Here is an 18,755-nt window from a genome sequence, read left to right on the forward strand (position 1 = left end):
ACTGTACTTGTAAATGACGCCCTCAAGTGGTCAAAATCATCTGCTTCCTTTCTTAAGGTTGGCCATAACAAAAAGGTTATTTAACCTCAAAGCACGCTTGTGTAGTTCGATCTGATACATTACATTTGTTGTATTTTCGGGTTTTTTTTTTTTGTCTTATTTTGTTCCATTTGCAGCACCGTACTCGTATGTTGTCTGTCTTTGATTTTCGTTGACCAAATAATTAATAGTACATACGCTCACCACTAATCTCATATATTCACATTTAAAAGTGAATGGAATTATAGAAAAATTGTCTCGTTATGACTTGTGCATCGTCTGCGAGTGTTAACGATTACCGGAAGTCGTCCTCCCAAATATGTGACGTCACTTCTGGTCAACTTGGCCGCCGCCACATTCACAGCTACTCCAACCGACTGATGTAAAAATAATTCTAAAGATAAAAGTACACCTTTTTTTTCTTCCAAGTGATAATTTAACGCGATACTGTCGCAAGGAGTCATTTTGCCTAACGAGACGCTGTTCGTTTGTGTAATAAGATGTAGCAGCTCACGTTTTGGCGAGAGCTAGCTAGCGAGCGTTAGCATCGTGAGCATTGAGGCTACCGCTGAACGTGAGTACAAAGGCAGTGGCCCGCGCGCCTCTTTTTCGGAACAATGTACCCTTCCTGGGGGAACTACGGTGCGCCCCCGCCGCAAAACTACGGGGGGCCCGGTCCGCGAAAATTGCCGGCCGGAGGCCACGCGGGGCCGCCGCCGACTAGTTTCGGCAGTTTGCAGGCCTCGTCGAGCGGCTCCATGTTCTCGAGCCTACAGGAGCAGCACCGCCAGCAGATGCAGCAGCTCCAGATGCTGCACCAGAAGCAGCTTCAGAACGTGCTCCACCACGGCAGCGCGCCGCCAGTCTACGGCGGCGGCGGTGGCGGTGGCGGTGGCGGACCACCGGGTGGATACTCTGCGCCGGCGTGGCAGTCGACTGAAGCGGCCCATTTGGATCGCATGCACGCTCACATAAAGGGAGACTCCGTTGCGAATCAACCGGACCACTCGCAGCCTCCTCTTCCTCCGCAGACGCACAAGATTGAGCCCCAGCCGGCTCCTCCTCCGCCTGAACCCCAAACAGCGAAGCCTCAAGACGCCAACGCCGCTCCCAAAGCGAACGATGCGAAAGCAAAGGACGCAGTCGGTAAAGAAAAGGACGGCTCCAGTTTGCAGGTAGGGAATCTCTGTCGCATTGTTTGTACTATAGCATTGAACAGAATGAGCAATAGTATTTCACAGTCACGGCAAACCGTCACCGAGCGGTATTTTGCCGTGAATCACGCGAGAACTACAAGTATAAATTGAATTCTGTGCGAGTAAAATCCATCCATATGGAATTGTATGCGTTTGTCTGAATTTGACAAGCCACCCGCAACCTTTGATGTGCCTCACCATCCAATAGTTGAACGTTATCTAGGGGGTAATTACAATTAAGTAAGAATCCTTGCCTGCTTATTTTGCCACATGGAAAAAAATAGTTAATTGGATAATAAAAATTAGGGCTGCACAATATATTGAAAAAATATCTATCGTGATTTTGGCCCATGCAATATGCATATCGCAAAGACACGCAATAAGTTTCATATGGAATTTTATGCTTTTATCTGAATTTGACCAGTCAGCCGTTAACTAAAATGTGCACAGCCATCCAATAGTTGAACATTATTGAGATGTAATTATAATTAATTAGCTAAGAAATAGAATATATTGAGTTTGCTTATTTTTCTGCATGAAAAAAAAAATGTAATTTCATTAGATCATAAAAATGTAATTTCTTTAGGTACATGTTAAATATCGCAATATCGATATCGCTGTTCAGCAACTATATCGCATATCACATTATTTCCAATATCGTGGAGCCCCAATAAGAAATGTTATTTCTGTCTGTACATGAAAATATCTCAATAATGTTGATATTGTAATATTCAACAACCATATCGCATATCGCGTGTTTTTCCAATCTCATGCAGCCTGAATGGAAACCGCCAAAAGAAATGTTTTTAATTGGCTAGAATAATAAATATTCCTGAAATTATGTGGTCATGCTGTATCTCCACAAAAAATGGTGCGACCAAATCCTGTACTGTGCGACCAACTAAAACTCTTACTCGCACCAGTGTAAAAGTTAGGGTAGATCCCTGATTTTGAAAAAGGATGCTGCTTTGAAAAATAATCACTTTTATACGAGCTGTGTCATTGTGTTTTTGTTTTCCCTCACAGGATCAGCAGCAACTTTGGTACAAGCAGCACCTTGAGAATCTGCAGAAGCTGAGGCAAGAGAAAGCCAAGCAGAAACAAAATAATGCAGAGCCCCCCAACGACCAGGCAACGCAGCCTCCTCCTCCGTCCGAGCCTCCCAATGGTGCACCACCTCCACCCCCACCAAAAGAGGAGCAGCCCGCACCGCCTCCGCCTCCTGAGGTGAACTTCCTGACAATGCTTGTGTGGCACTTTTTCCAGTTCTGTTTGACTTGAACACTTACATTGTCCTAATGGCAACGCCGAGCTTCAATCTTGCCGTGTTCCTGTTTTTCAGCCTGACAACAAGCAAGACCCGGAGGAGACAGCCCGACTCAAACAACTACAGGCCGCCGCGGCTCAGTGGCAACAGGTTCAGCAGCAGAGAGTCAGCTTACATTATCAAGCTCTAATGCAGCAGCATGAGAAGCTTCAGCAGATACTCGAAAAGTATCAGCCACTCATTCAGCAACCTGCTAACCTACAGGTAGGTGGAAAAAGACAATGCCAACCTTTCTGTGTTTCGCCGTTGTCTTTTGTGGGGTAATATGTCCTTAAAATCTAAGGGACTTGTAGCCAGTCACAAGGAAGATTCATGCTATATCGGCTACAGTAGACAATGACAATGTAATGATTAATCCTTGTTTAAATATGACATATAAACTGTCAGGATGTTTTGTGCGTAAAACCATTACGGAGATAACGAGCTGCACTGCAGTGCTCCTCGCCGACAATTCCCATGTGGGAGTCCTTACAGTTGGAGAACGACTAAGCCATCCCAGGAGAATTGGCTCTATTTCTGAGGTGTTTCTGATGCAGTTTTCTAATATCCACTGTTTAGTTTGCAGCTCTATTCAGTAGGGGTGTGCCAAAAAATCGATTCATAAAAGAATCGAGATTCTTATTTTTTTAAGATTCAGAATCTATATTTTTATACCTAAAAATCGATTTTATTTAAATGAGAAAAGAAGAAGGGGAAAAGGCAGTTGTAGCCCACATGCTGTTTTTGTGGAAAAAGGCACTTACAATACAAATTAAGAAATGTTTAAACAAAAACAAAAAGACACTTCAATGTCTCCATTTCCCATTTTGTCTTGCAAAGCAGACAGGAGTAGCTCATGACAATTTTTTTCATATCTGTAAATTGAAGCAGAAATCATTGGTCAATCAAATAATTTTGAATCGAAAATCGTTTGAATCAAATCGAAAATTGATTCCCAACCGAATCGAAGACCCAAAAATCACAATCGAATCGAATCGTGAGACAGTCAAAGATTCCCAGCCCTACTATTCAGTCCCGTTGCCAACATCGATGCAATCTGTTGGGTGAACACACTATTTCGGACCTTAGTATAAGACGCGCGATGTAATGGCCACTATTTGGGATCGTTGCAAATCAGGCCTGTTTTCTTTGCAGTCTATGTCAGCCGAGATGCAGCTGAGGCATTACCAAATGCAAAAGCAGCAGTTCACCCCGCTTTTCCAAGAGTGGGAGCTTACCTTTCGGCTCTGGTTTGAGCAGTTCCAAACGTACCCGCATAAGGACCAGCTGCACGACTACGAGAACCAGTGGAAGCAGTGGCAGGATCAGATGAATGCCACCAATACCCACCTTCAGGAGACCATCACCACCCTCTCTGCGATGGTGCCGTACGCTGCAATGCAATATAACAATGTAGCTATGGGGCAATATGGCGCTTATCCCGGTCAAGACATGCAAATGCCGCCGCCGCCAATGACTCATCCGCCACCACCAGTAACTCAGCCACCAATGAATCAACCACCACCGCCGGTGACTCAGCCACCAATGAATCAACCACCACCGCCGGTGACTCAGCCACCAATGAATCAACCACCACCGCCGGTGACTCAGCCACCAATGAATCAACCACCACCGCCGGTGACTCAGCCACCAATGAATCAACCACCACCACCAGTGACTCAGCCACCAATGAATCAGCCACCACCACCAGCGGTTGCTGCCGGTCCCACGTCCCAAGGTCCACCGCCTGGTCCACCACCCGGTCCTCCACCGATTTCTCCGCACACTCCAACTGCTGGACCCCCACCCACAGGAAGTGTCCCCCCTGGAATCAGACCCACATGCCCTGTCAATGTTCCGCCACCAAACTACAACATCGGGGGTACAAGGTCAGTATTCATATCTATTTGTGATCAGGCACAAACAGAATTCAAACATCCATTTTAATGTTTATGATAACTAAATTATCATTGAAATATGTTTCTCTTACTCTTCTTTAGAGCAAACACCCCCAGATTTAACCAGCCAATGCCGTTTGACGGACCCCCAAGATTTGATCAGCGTTTTGAGCATCCCCCTCCATTCCCGCCACCTCAGCAGTGCTTTGACGGTCCACCTAGGTTTAACCAACCTGGGACGCGATTTGATGGGTTGGCTCGGTTTGATCAACCCCACCAACGCTTTGATGCTCCGCCTCCTTTTAACCAACCTGGTTCACGTTTTGATGTGCCTCCCAGATTTGACCAGCCCCCCCAGCGCTTTGACGGTCCGCCCAGATTTGACCAACCGCAACCGCCCCCATTCACCAAGAAGTCTAGATTTGACCAGCCCCCAAGACACACTGACCCACTACCTCCCATCGAAGGTCCATCACCTTCCGTCCCACCATTGGCCACAAAATTGACTCCACAAAAACAGGAAGGACTTCCACCTAAACCCACACAAGACCCCAAACAACCTGCCAGTGTGGATTCATCATTAAAATCAGCTGAAGTGCCTCCAGTTGATGAACAAAAGAGTCAAGCTAAATCTAGTAATTCGACTGCTGTCAAAGATATGACGGATGACTCGATTGAAAGTGTTGGATTTTTTGTTCCCAGTGAACCAATACCCCAAACCAAAATTCCAAGCATAGGGGAAGAGGAAGATGATTCTATGGACATTTGCAACTCACCCAAACAAGTTGACAGTAATCCAGTCCAGCCTGCTGCTACCACCAAGGAACCACAACAAGCCCATTCACAGGATTACCCTAAACCAAATGGCCCATCGAAAAACAGCACCCCTCCTTCAGTTTTTTCACAAGCCTCCCAAGACCAACAGGAGAAACAACCACCTGCACAACTCCAGCCAAGACCGGAACCTGTAGGTCCTCCCCCGAGTAGAGGACGAGGTCAACCCATGGGTCCTGTGCAAGGTATAGGACGAGGACAAGTGCAGAGGGGATGCGGTGACTTCAGGGGACAAAACACAGGACCAGCTTTGGGGGAATCGGGCGAAATGCCTCATGAATTTATGCCTCCTGTGGAAGAAATTTATGAAGAGCAAGAGCAGGAGGACTGGCAGGGTGAGTGGCAGGAGCCTCCATATGAGGAGTTTAGTGGTGAGGTGTCTGAGGAACAAGGTGAAGAAATTTGGATGCCAGAAGACCATCACTTCGAGGAAGAGTATTACGAAGAACCAATGCATGGACCTCCTATGGGTAGAGGTGGGCCAATGATGAGAGGACATCCACCTATGACCCGTGGAGGTGCCCCACCAGGTTTAGGAGAACCACCCATGGGAAGAGGAGGACCACACATGGGGGGCGCGGGACCGCCATTGGACCGAGGAGGGCCACCAATGGGCCAAGGGGGACCGCCAATGGGCCGAGGCGGACCGCCGATGGGCCGAGGAGGGCCACCGATGGGCCGAGGGGGACCGCCGATGGGCCGAGGGGGACCGCCGATGGGCCGAGGGGGACCGCCGATGGGCCGAGGGGGGCCGCCAATGGGCCGAGGGGGGCTGCCTATGGGTAGTGAAGGACCTGATATTGATACAGGAGGTCCACCCATGGGCAGAGGAGGACCGCCCATGGGCAGAGGAGGACCGCCCATGGGCAGGGGAGGTCCGTTCATGGGGAGGGGAGGTCCTCCCATGGGTAGGGAAGGTCCTCCCATGGGTAGGGGAGGTCCGCCCATGGGTAGGGGAGGTCCGCCCATGGGTAGGGGAGGTCCGCCCATGGGTATGGGAGGTCCGCCCATGGGTATGGGAGGTCCGCCCATGGGTAGGGGAGGTCCGCCCATGGGTAGGGGAGGTCCGCCCATGGGTAGAGGAGGTCCGCCCATAGGTAGAGGAGGTCCACCCACGGGGAGGGGTGGGCCTCCCATGGAAGGAGGGGAACCTATGGACAGTGAATGGGAAGAAACTGAGCCAGCTGAGTACTATGAGGAAGAGGAACCTTGTTGGGGAGATGGACGGCCTCCAATGAGAGGGATGAGACCTCCATTTCCGCCTGACCGGGGTCGTCCACCGCGCGGCCATCCTGATTTCATGCGTGGGAGAGGACCCCCGCCGCACTTAGCGCATGGGCCAGTGGATGAAGAGTCATTCGGTTATGGTATGGACTCTGGTGATATGGGCATGGATGAGTCAGAACATTACATGTACCAAGGTGATGATCCTCATAACATGATGCACCCAGGAGCAGGAAGAGGCAGGTGGCCACCACCTCACGAAGTAATGGGTCCTGAAGAGGAACCGTTTTATCACGAAGAGATGGAGCGTGAACACGATTGGCAACCACCGTATGGCAGATGTCCTCCAATGCCACACGAGATCATCGAAAGAGGCGGCGAAATGAGAAGACGACCTATGGGTCGGGGAATGGCAAGAGGCGAGATGCGGCCAGGCGTACCACGCGAACAGGAAGAAGAATACGGCTATGGATTTTCTGAGGACTATGGCCATAGAGTAGATGACTATACCCGGAGGCCGCCTCCTTTTGATGACCCTTCACATGAGGGCAGGTTCTTTCACCCAGAATGGGACAGGGAGCATTCTCCACCAGACAGGGATTATCCTCCACCACCACCCCCAGACCACTACCGGGATGAGCGGTGGCTTGAGGAAAGAGAGCGAGGTCCCCCGCGTCCCTTCGATGAGTATGACCATAGAAGAGGCGAGATCAGAGAACGCGATTACATGGAGGAGCCACCACCCCGGCGGGAAGATGTGGCAAATCCTTCAGAATGGGATCGGCCTTCAAGATTTGACCCACCAACAGAGAGAATTTTCCCCCCCTATCGTGATGAACCTCCTTTGGATAGACCTCCACTCCAAAATGAACCTGGCGAAAACCTGCCAGAGAGTTCCACCGACCAGCAGGGAGCGAATTTGGTCGCACTTTCTCAGCAGCAACATGAAATAATCTTGAAGGCTGCCCAGGAGTTAAAACGAATGAGGTAGGTTCCATCTAGGGATGGGAAACAATTGGGATAAGTAGACTTTAAAAGTAGGTTGGTTTAAATTTTCTGCTTTGATTACTCGATTATTCGTTGGAATAATTGATAGGATAATCAGTTTAAAAAAAGATTCAGTAGTGACGGCACTAGTTCCGTCTGACATAGCTCTAGTGCCACATAGCTGTAATGTTTCTTGACCTTTGTTCACTTTGGCTAATAGGGAATTGCAGGAGGTGAAGACTGATTGTGCATCTCAGCATACAATTGCTAACACTTTACCCGACCTCCCTGCTGGGCTCCTGGGTTTGGAGATCCCACTGGAAGTCAGAAATGCACTAAAGGTAGTCATTGATTTCATAGCTAATAAATCTCTCATGTCATGACTGCCCCTCGTAACTCTCAAATTGTGTGTCCCAGGGCATGACCACCGCATCTGACCAGATGGCTAAAACGCAGTCTTGGGAAACAAATCCTGCCGCGTCCGTGCCTGCAGTTGCTCCAAAGACTGTGGAATATGGACATGGACATGGTATGTGGCGGAAACCGGAGCACATTTAATCTTTAAGGGTTATGTGGTTTGTGACAGAATCATTCAACGTTTTAGAACCTGGTACTACTGTGGAGAGGATTGCTTATGGTGAGAGGATTGTGTTGAGGCCGGACCCAGACAGGGGCTATGAAAAAGGTGAGTTGAGCATTTGAATAAGTATGGCAGAATTTTTTTTTTTTTCCTGCATTGACTATTTGTTGTGTTGTGGTCCCAGAGCCTCTCCGAGATCACTACAGCAGGGATCCCTTTTATGACAGACGACCAGACCCTTACCAGGACCGCCGGGAGTACAGTAGAGAGAGAGAATTCTACAGAGAAAAACCACCACCAGAATATGAAAGAGATCGTTTTGCAAGGGAACGATATCCTCCAAGAGAGCGAGATGATAGGTAGCGCCTACTCCTCAGATGCTGTAATCCAAGCTTTTTCAGTTTTTAACGTCTGCATCCACGTAATTATTTTTTTTGTTTTAAATCCAAGCTCGCTATTGATGGTTGACGAAAGGTACTTCATCACCGATGTGTGTCATTTTTGATAAAAATGATCGGATGAGACGTTTGCCTTTTCCATCGACTTAGGCCCCCTCATCGCCCAACCTACCGGGAAAGGGAGTGCGACCTTCGAGAGAGGGACCGAAGCGGCAGCCGCGATCGGGGTGATCCTTTCGGAAGGCCCGGCGGCTACGACAGGCCTCCCTATGAGCGGGCTGGAAATGATCGTGGCGGGCCCGAACGCTACGGCCATGCTTCTTCACCTTTTGGCAAGTTTAGAATGGCCTTTTCACACTGCACTTAGCATCGCCACAGCATGTATGTGCTACGAGGACGGAAGCAAATTGGTAAATGTTCAATTCGAGAGCAACGTCACGGCGATGGCATAAGGCAGAGCCATAGGGGAGAGGCTGACGGAGTGATTTCAGAGGTCTAACAGCAATACACCAGACCAGCCAGCAGGAAAACGGTCTCTCTTACTTTCCGGTTGGCTTCTACACAAGCACTTCCAAATATGGGCAGGCTTGCACGGGGGCGCTGTTTTCATTGTGTGCTACCCCTTGGCAAACTACAAGTGAAAGCCAACCTGTTAATCAGGATAATTCTGACAATCCATCAAAATACTGTCTTTCAGACAGAAGAAATTACCCAGAGGAGCGAGGGCCCCCCTCAGCACCGCCACTCGCGCCCCCACCACAGCCAGTGCCGCCTGTGGAGAAGAAGCCCGAGATCAAGAACGTGGACGATATTCTCAAAACCCCCGGAAGGCTGTCGCGGCCCGAGAGGGTATTTATTTATTGCGGCTGCGTCTCGGGCTAAATTTCTTTCTTTTTAGTGCTCAATTTGAAGCCATTGTCATGACAGATTGTCATCATCATGAGAGGGCTACCGGGGAGCGGAAAGAGCCACGTTGCAAAGCTCATACGGGTGAGTAGCATCACGTTTGTTTTTGTTTTTCATAACGACTAGTAAACACTCTTGATTCTATGTCAACCTTCAGGATAAAGAGGTGGAATGTGGTGGCGCCCCACCAAGAGTTCTGGTTTTAGATGATTATTTCATGACAGAGGTTGAGAAGATCGAGAAAGACCCTGACACGGGCAAAAGGGTCAAAAGAAAGGTGAGGATCACTTAAAAAATAAATAAGACTTGTATCTAAATTTGGTTATGGTACAAATGTTTTTTTCGGTCCAGGATAGGAACTGATTCCTCCTGCAAAAATATGCTACCACTGATTGAAATAAAGTGAAAGTATTACGCAATATTCAAATTTATCGAAATGCACAAGAATGAAAATTGGAAAGACTCAAACAATAGCATGTTCTCCAGGTTCTAGAGTACGAGTACGAGCCGCACTTGGAGGACACCTACCGTAGCAGCATGCTGAAGACCTTCAAGAAGACGCTGGATGATGGCTTTTTCCCTTTCATCATATTGGACACCATTAATAACAGGGTCAACCATTTTGATCAGTTCTGGAGCGCTGCCAAAACCAAAGGTTTTGAGGTACGTTTATTTATGAGGGCAAAAATAAGTCTCCTCCCAATCTTTAACTCTTGATATTGCTTCTGTTGCGTCAAGGTCTACATCGCTGAAATCACTGCTGACACTCACACTTGTGCAAAGAGAAACGCCCACGCGCGCACACTTAAGGATATAATGAAGGTCAGAATGAGAAAATATTCAAGTGCAGTTTTGGAGGCCAGTTGCTGACCGCTTTCCCCTAATGTAGATGTCCAACAACTGGGAGTCAACGCCTCGTCACATGGTCCGCTTGGATGTGCGAGCCCTGCTTCAGGATGCTGCTATAGAGGAGGTGAGTTCTTTAATTAAGACTACCTTGCTTCATTATTTGGACCCTCAACTAAAATGGTTCCGTTACTAGGTGGAAATGGAAGACTTCAATCCTGAGGAGGTGCCCAAGGAAGCCAAGAGAGAAGAAGAAGAAGAGGGTGATCTGGTAGGACACGAAGCACTGTTGCATTGTCATAGTTGATGCGCACATGGAAAATATTACTGGCACCCCTCCGTGAATGAAAGAAAACCCCACAATGGTCACCGAATAACTTGAGGACAATAACACTGTGCTTAACTCATGTGCTCCCAAAAAAAGTCCCATATCAAACAGTGTAAAGATGCTAAATATGACATAATCACAGAAAGTTGTCATCTCACAAATATAATGTAACTCATGTTGGCCCCACTGGGCCACCACTGAACGGCTTCATGTCGGACCCTGCAGTAATTTAATTTTTATTTTCCCCACGTAACACGAAGGAGCATATATGTGCGTCAAGGTCTACTGTTTTTTTTGTTTTTTTTTAAGACTATAAGTCACTCTGAAGTAATGTTCCACCAGTCAAATTATGAATCATGAAGAAGAGAAAAACACAACACACTGGACTATAAATTACATTTTTGTTGGGATTGTATTTTACAAAAAAACCGAGACCAACAACAGTACACCTCGGACTCGCACCCAAATCATTGGAAGAAGAAGTAGAAGTAATCATGGCAACCAATGTGTGTCATATGTCATTAGTTTGCTTTTCACAGCACAAACAAAGGGATCATGTCTCCAGCAAGCTCACTTGTGTTTAGCATGGGACATTCACCTCCAAAAGGTTTTGCCATTTACAGCACCAAAAGGTACAATAAAAAACTGGGATTTAAGTCAGAGGATCAGCTAAGCTATGAAAATAAAAGAAGGGTGACTTATAGTCTGAAAAATACGGTATGCATATATATACCGTACTTATCGGTTGTTGTACGTATTGTGTTGGTTAATTTTCCATATTCATTACTTAGGTCAGTTTCGAGTTATTTCTGTGACCATTGTTGACTTTTCTTTCATTGAGAGGAGGATACCAACAATTTTGTCCACGTTTGTCATTTTGATATTTTTTTGCTGTTCTTCTCGTAGTTTAGTTTTTCTATTCATTTCAGGTGGAAATGTTTTTATTGAAGCCATCCAGGACTTAGAGCTATAAAAGCAATTGAAACAAATCAATGAAGCCAACCATTTAAATTGAAAGACAATTTTTGTTATGTAATCTATTTATTTGCTTGTCACTCTGTCATATATTCCTGGACCGAAGTATTTTACGTTCAAGTAATTTTGGCAGAAACTGTAGCCTAGCAAATAGTGATGCACCTTTAAAACTGTTCTACAACTTTTTGTCAGACTTTCACATACTTTCTTCTACATGTATGTTTCAACCAAACAATGTGTTGAACATATAGTTTGAAGACCTTTGCTGAGGCTAAACCATTTTACTTGTAGTAAGCACGAGATTGTATATTTTCAAAATATGCCATCCATTCTAAAAAGTCTTCCTTGCACCTTCCTTTTTACGAAATCTGCAAACTACTGTTTACATAATTTTCTTAACAAAAGAGAGACATTAACTGTAATATAAAAATGTGAAAATGAACGTAATGGCTATTAAATATTAACAGTCTCCAACGAAGTTTTCATAGTGTTTTGACAGTGCTAAAGTCCAATAGTGAAGTTCAATACAAGTCTGGGCAAATTAACCGCTAAATGTATATTGTATTATGTATATTTAATTTTTTTATTTTTTCCCTCAAAAAAATATATTTTCCCCATAGTGGCTTCTGCAGCCTGTTGACAAGCACTGTTTACATTGACGATATGCTGGTGAATGCAGCTAGTTGACTAAAAATGCATCGTTGTCGTCAGTTATTTGTAACTGTCAGGTTTGTCGCATTAGACGATGTGCAACACTGTACGTCTAATGGCTGAAACTACCAAAGGTTATTTCACATGAAATAAACTTTCCACAGCGAATAATATAGATAACAAATGGATTTTTACGTTGTAACATGTAACAGTGCATATAAGCCTCGTGTTTACGACATGCTTGTAAATCTTCCAACTTGTATGTTCATGCTGCTAGCGCGATTTGAACGTGGCCTCACTTCACAAACCTCCCGCCCCACTCTTGCACCCCTGACCAAAGCACCGCCCCTCATAAATGTACATGTTAGCTGTAGGTACAATGTGCAGTGTGTACAAGCAGATGTTCTAGCCAAGACTGCTATGTTGGTAGTGTGGCATATTTCTGTTGGAAACTCGCAAAACAGAATTTATTATTATTTTAGAATGAGAAAAAAAGGTGCAAATGTATAAATTTAAACAACTCAAAAATGAGTGTTAATCTTTTCTCATTTTCTACGATTGTGCTGATTTTATTTTTTTAAATTGTGGAGTGTATTAATTGAAATTGTAATTGAATTTCGATTAATTGCACAGCCCTAACCAGTTTGATGTTTGTTTGTTTTTGCTAATGTATAATCAATGAAAAATAGAGAGGTGATGAACTTATCTGATGATCCAGTGGTGCATTATGTATTATTAATCCTTCACTTGTCCTGAGGGCTGCCCAATTCTTTCATTTTCCATTTTGTTGCTTACCAGCATTCATAATAATCCACCCAAGAAAACGATCAGTGCAACGGACCTGTGTGCTGTGCATGACAGTGCGTGTATGTGGCATGCACAAAAATGAATACATAAATAATTGCCATATTATTCGGTCACACCTTCTGCCTCTACAATTTCTGGTTGGACAGTTTTGTCAGTGTGACAAGTTTAGAATTATAAATGAAGTCTGAGAAGAATGATTAAAAAATATTAACCAGAGGAGTGATTTTTCAAAAGATAGTTTTAATAATACATATTCTACTGTCAGGTTATGCAGACAATTTGAACATAGATGACTAAAAAGTGACTTTTAAAATCCAATATCTTTTTAAGGCCGTTCAACCTTACACAAACTTGACTGCTGTGTTAATGTCTGTCTTCTGTATCATTGCAATTGTTTGCAGTAATAAGGCGATTTGTATCGATGACAAATACTGGCACCACCTTTTTAAGTATATTAGCAAATCCTATAGAGAAAAAAAAGCAAACTACTGAAATGTACTTGCGCATATCTTGTCTCCAGATTGATGAAGACAATGTTTTCCCTGTTTTTGTTTTTTCGTTCTCCAAAATGTTCCTTGTGGGAAAATGGAGGGAACGTATTTATTCTTTGCATTCCATGTCATGTATCTGAAAAGCTTCATTTGTAGTTATGAATGAATGGTTTATTTATTCTCCATATGTGACACAGAAAAGAGAAAACAAAAAAACCTTTCAAACAAATCAATTAACGGAAAAGGGAAGAAGCTGAAGCACCGGGCTCATTATTGCCTATCCTACACAGGCCCATCAATCGGACTGAATGACAACAAAACAAAATCATTGAGTCCTACATGATAATTCCTAAATGTTTTACATTTTATCAGTGGCACATTAAGCCTGAATTCTTTTACATTTTATTTTTTATCTTCAGCATAATAATGACATGTAAGGTAACACAAGAGAAGCGTACAATAATATGAATAACTTTCTTATTTAGGAAGCTCTTTATTTTATAACTAGCAGCCACTGATTTAGCTCATTTACATTTAATTTATTCTATATGTGGCTCCCAAAAAGTTTCAATAACTCATTCAATTTCAATACCATTTAAATGTAGTTTTGTCAGTTGAGATGCATACCACCAAACACCATAAATATTTTTTTTTCATTTGATAACTTATTGCAATCAAACAATTTTTAATATGATCAATTCCCTTGATACACTTTTTATTAGCTGATTCGTGTTATCCTCTGAGCAAAATAAATTTGGATCAGCAGCGGATATTGAAAATTTTGATATTTGAAATGGTGCAAATATTTTAAAAAAATGTATAAATATCTTAGGCCCCAATACAGAGCCCTGTGGAATACCACAGGTTATTCTTCTCAAGTGTCATTTATTTGTACATATTGAAACCTATTAGCGGTATTCAAATAACTATTTAACAATTTAAATGCAACATGCCATGTTGTTCACATTTGTGCAGAAGTAATGAGTGATCACATGCTTTACCTGAGTCAGGTATCATATTGCTTTGTACAACACCCAGCAAAAAAACATACTCTGCTAAAACAACAGCTCCGAACGCGCTTTAACTTACCAAAACAAGAGTCTGTGTTGCCTTCACGGCCCGTCCAGACCATGGGAAACTACCCAACGCGCGAAACACCCACACGGATTGCTTCAGGATGCTAGTGGTTTTTAAAATCTAATCGGAAAATGTTATGTCTTATAAGCAGGTATAATTTTACTTTGCCTACACATTATAGCACGTGTGAGTTTACTGGTGATTGCTTTTTTTTTCATTTGTATATTGAATGTATTTATTGATAAATGCAGTGTTTAAAAAGTGCAGTGTTTACATGTCATGCTTCATGCAACATGAAAAGTTGGGTATGTTGAAATAAATTGTAACTAACTGTAGTTATAGTAGTAAAAAAAAACTGATATTAAGGCTTCATTTGGCTTTATCTTAAGATCTATAATAGATCTGATATTGTTTATTATAATTAATTACATATGATATCGCAATTTTTGGGCAAAATAAAAAAAAATCACAATTAGATTATTTTCCATTATCGTTCAGCCCTAATGAAGAGCATCTTATTGGTTCTCGCAGGATCTTCAACCAATAAGAAATGTGCATTTTCTGTGGCAGTTGTAAAGAGCATTTGATTTTGGCCGTTGTGTTATTTCACAACGACACTCTTGCACAGATTTGAGTCACACACTTTTTGTGGTGAACATCTGCCTAATCCTCCTCAGAAACATTATCAGTGTTTGACACTCTTTTTCTCCACAGATGTTGCCAACGTGTTTTGTTTTTGTTTTGTTTTTAAGTCTGCACTATTCCTTGCTTGTACCAGAACCAAATTTGGTGGAAACCAGAACACTTGCCATTCAAATTTACTTGTACTGTTTTACAACTGTGAATAATAACTAGTTAGTGATTTGTATGTTTTTGTGTTTGCTGCCTAAAGCAGCTATACTTGTAAAATAGTCTTGAATGAATCACATCAAACCAGTCGACAAAAATATTCATGTAAAAACAAGACTGTTCATTTGGTATTTGACATTAGCATTGATTTGTCTGTGCTAGTGTGTCAAAATGCACCAAATTATCTTTTATATATATATATATATATATATATATATATATATATATATATATATATATATATATATATATATATATATATATTGTTTGCACTCCAGTCTTCAATTTGCTTTGATAATTTCAACTTTCCATTTGACTTGACCCCATCAATCTTTTTTTTTTGTCCCAGCTAACCCTTTTCTTTCTTTCTCCTGTCTGCCTCGTATTTCCAAGATGTTTAACTTCTGCAGTGTCTCTTTACATAATCTAGGGCTACATTCCGAAAAGCAAATGGGAGATGGACACATCGGAAGCAAAACTCGGTAGGTTGACCCGCATTCCCTCACGTGTACACGAACGAGTTGTATTCCACTCTTGAGCTGATTGTGATGTTGTAGTACAGTGAAACACCCATTTTTTTTTTTAGCAGGGGATGTGTTCTAGACCCAACCACAAAACAAAAAAAGAAAAAGAAAAAAAAGTGTATATATTAGAGATGTAACGATGCTGGCAATATCGTGATATTAAAACTGTCACAATATATCGTCGTCATCACGTCACAATATTAAAAGCAGCGCATCTGTTCAAGTCACAAAGTCGGATTGATTTCCGTTTATGCACTTCTAGCACCCTCTGGTGGCTAGTTTTTTTTAGTGGTTTAATTTTCACAAGGCATGTTTTGGCCCTTATATATTTCAAATCCATGCTAATGGTCAAATGAAGGGGCATGTAATACGATGTGAACCGAGTCAATATGTGGAGGAACTCAATCTGTGCACGCATGAGTAAGTGCTTCAATATTAAGTGCTATTTGAGATTGTAGGTTGTTTGCAATATTGTGACTTTTTTTTGTATCGCCAACCTCACCACAATATCGTGATAATTAACGTATCGTGACCTTCATATCGTGATATTGTATCGTGATGTTTGGATATCGTTACATCCCTAGTATATATATATATATATTTATATATATATATATATATATATATATATATATATATATATATATATATATATATATATATATATATATATATATATATATATATATATATATACATAGAGAGAGAGAGAGAGTGTAACAATTCATGATGCACTTTTTTGTCAGGTTTCATTGGGACAGGCGTGATGCTATTCGCACTCTTTGTAAGCTTGCCTTTGCCTATTGCTCGCCTATTGCTCGGAAAATTTTGCAAAGCAAACTTTATTGGTGCAATTGGTGAGTAAACTGCCAAGTTGTATGCTGATGGCTTCGCAGCTGTCCAGATGTTACCTGAAAAATAACAGGAAAGTGCAAGTGCATAATGACTTTTGGGGCACCTGATTTATTTCTAGCTTCCCACAAATGTTAAACACATTTCAACGACAACTCTTGACTTATCACCAATTAAATGCCGGGACGATTTTGCCAGTAGTGACCTGAATAGCAATGGTCCGTTTCTTCAGACAAGCTGGACGGTTTGGGGAGCGGCAGCAAGAGGAAGCGTGACGGCGATCACATGGCCGGCATGGAGGACTACCTTCAGCTGCCGGACGACTACGCCACCCGCAAGTCCCAGCCGGGAAAGAAGAGGGTAAATCAAACGTCAACATCACTTTTTATTTGGGACTAATTGGCACAAGTCTTCCCAGTTCATTACATTTCCGCCAATATAGATGCATCCTAATGTACCATTAAATACCTCACCTCAAATAAACAATTTTTTTTTTTTTTTTTTTTTTAATGTATGATAGACTGTAGATCCATGTTTTTGTTCTAGTCATTGTGTTGTAATGTTAAAATCAAAATTCATCCATTTCTTGGACAAGCCCTGGTTGACTGTTTTTATCCTTTATTTTTTGTATTCATTTCAATGTTATTTTAGGTGCGCTGGGCCGATCTGGAAGAGCAAAAGGACGCCGATCGCAAGCGCGCTATCGGCTTCGTGGTGGGCCAAACGGACTGGGAAAAAATCACCGACGATAGCGGCCGGCTTGCACAGAAGGCGCTCAACCGGACAAAATATTTCTAAAAGTTCCACCTGAAGCCCTTGTTTGTTCTACTTGAAGGTATGTATGACGTCTCCCTACTAATTTATGCCATGTAGTCATCATGCACTCATTTCCTGACTGGCGCTGTAGTTACAGTCAGCTGCCACTGTCGCCGTAGGATAAGAAACCGAGCACTGCCAAACTGTCGTCACGTGAGGCTAATCAATAATATTAGCTAGCATGCCTAAATATAAATAGTTGCCAGTACAACAATATTAAATCACCTTAACACCAAGATTCCACCTTGTGGCAATAAAGTAATACTTGAATTGCTTAAAACGTAAATGGCAACAACTTTGAGGCAATAATGGAGGAGAGGTTGCAAAAAAAAAATGTTGACTAGGTGAGGGTTCACCATCCTAAAAAAAAATGTAAAGAAAATTCATCTGCTCCTAATTTTAACATCTTTTCCATTTGTCTTCAAAGCATAAATGTTTTAAATGAACTTCGTTGTGGTTGTCGAGATGAATTAAGCAAATTGCTTCGTGATAGTTTCAGCATCACAAAGACGTGGACTGTTGTGGTAAAATCTCCAATTGTCTGTTTTTTGTTTTGCAGGTTGTTTGGGCCGTGAAACACAAGACTCTTCGATAAGTTCTTTTGTTTTTCCTCAACAAGGATAGCTCAACATTTTTTTTTTTTTTCTTTTAGGTTTAGGTCAACATTCTCATAGTTGTTGTGTATTCAAAGATGAGTTCTTGATGTTTTATATCTGTAAAATGTTTGTTTCTTGAACCATGTCCACTGTAAGAAAACAATAAAAGTTGACACACTTTAAATGGCCAATTTGCAGAGTCACATCAGTTGTTTTTGCTTCAAATTATGGACTGAGCTACAGTTCATCACTGATTCCAGAAAATGTAAATAGTGCTAATGTTTTAACATAACTGTTACTCAATTTACTTCATTTTAGCGTTTACTCTCAGGTCTAAACTCCTGTAGTATTTTTCCTTGATTTTATACTGTATGAATGTTGTTTGTTTATCATGAGATATCCACAAGCTAAAAATCCTGCTGTTATTCAAGTACGCCTGTGGATGAATTATTTGAACAGCAATGTGAAGAATCCTGATCAACTTAAGGCCACGCAACGTTTCAAATGCTGTTAAAAAGATTTTTGTTTTTCCTCTTTGAATCTAATGATGGGAAAACTCTTACCTGGTCATTTTT

At 42.6% G+C, this 18,755-nt stretch overlaps 1 protein-coding gene across 2 annotated transcripts; it reads left to right on the forward strand.

Moving 5' to 3' along the window:
* Window positions 1–345: 345 nt before the first annotated feature.
* ylpm1 (YLP motif containing 1) lies at window positions 346–18,371 on the forward strand. Of its 2 annotated transcripts, XM_077510827.1 has the most exons (22): window positions 346–1,214; window positions 2,262–2,462; window positions 2,578–2,766; window positions 3,697–4,430; window positions 4,542–7,484; window positions 7,705–7,825; window positions 7,902–8,013; window positions 8,089–8,169; window positions 8,249–8,423; window positions 8,515–8,538; window positions 8,613–8,798; window positions 9,164–9,311; window positions 9,390–9,452; window positions 9,526–9,645; window positions 9,855–10,031; window positions 10,107–10,190; window positions 10,258–10,341; window positions 10,411–10,485; window positions 15,823–15,874; window positions 17,001–17,128; window positions 17,420–17,603; window positions 18,144–18,371. In XM_077510827.1, exons 1-21 carry the CDS (start codon window positions 657–659, stop codon window positions 17,564–17,566), a joined length of 6,402 nt encoding a protein of 2,133 aa, XP_077366953.1. In that variant the 5' UTR covers window positions 346–656; the 3' UTR covers window positions 17,567–17,603; window positions 18,144–18,371. The 2 variants fall into 2 exon arrangements, with proteins under 2 accessions (XP_077366953.1, XP_077366954.1); XM_077510828.1 differs by lacking the exon at window positions 8,515–8,538.
* Window positions 18,372–18,755: the final 384 nt, after the last annotated feature.

This window comes from Festucalex cinctus, chromosome 21, assembly GCF_051991245.1.
Source record: "Festucalex cinctus isolate MCC-2025b chromosome 21, RoL_Fcin_1.0, whole genome shotgun sequence".
NCBI classification, from domain to species: domain Eukaryota; kingdom Metazoa; phylum Chordata; class Actinopteri; order Syngnathiformes; family Syngnathidae; genus Festucalex; species Festucalex cinctus.

Coding starts and splice junctions, on each gene's coding strand:
- ylpm1 (XM_077510827.1), top strand. CDS start 657: ATGTACCCTTCCTGGGGGAACTACGGTGCGCCCCCGCCGCAAAACTAC. Junction 8,799..9,163: donor GCTTCTTCACCTTTTGGCAA/GTTTAGAATGGC, acceptor TCTTTCAGACAG/AAGAAATTACCCAGAGGAGC. Junction 9,453..9,525: donor ACGTTGCAAAGCTCATACGG/GTGAGTAGCATC, acceptor GTCAACCTTCAG/GATAAAGAGGTGGAATGTGG.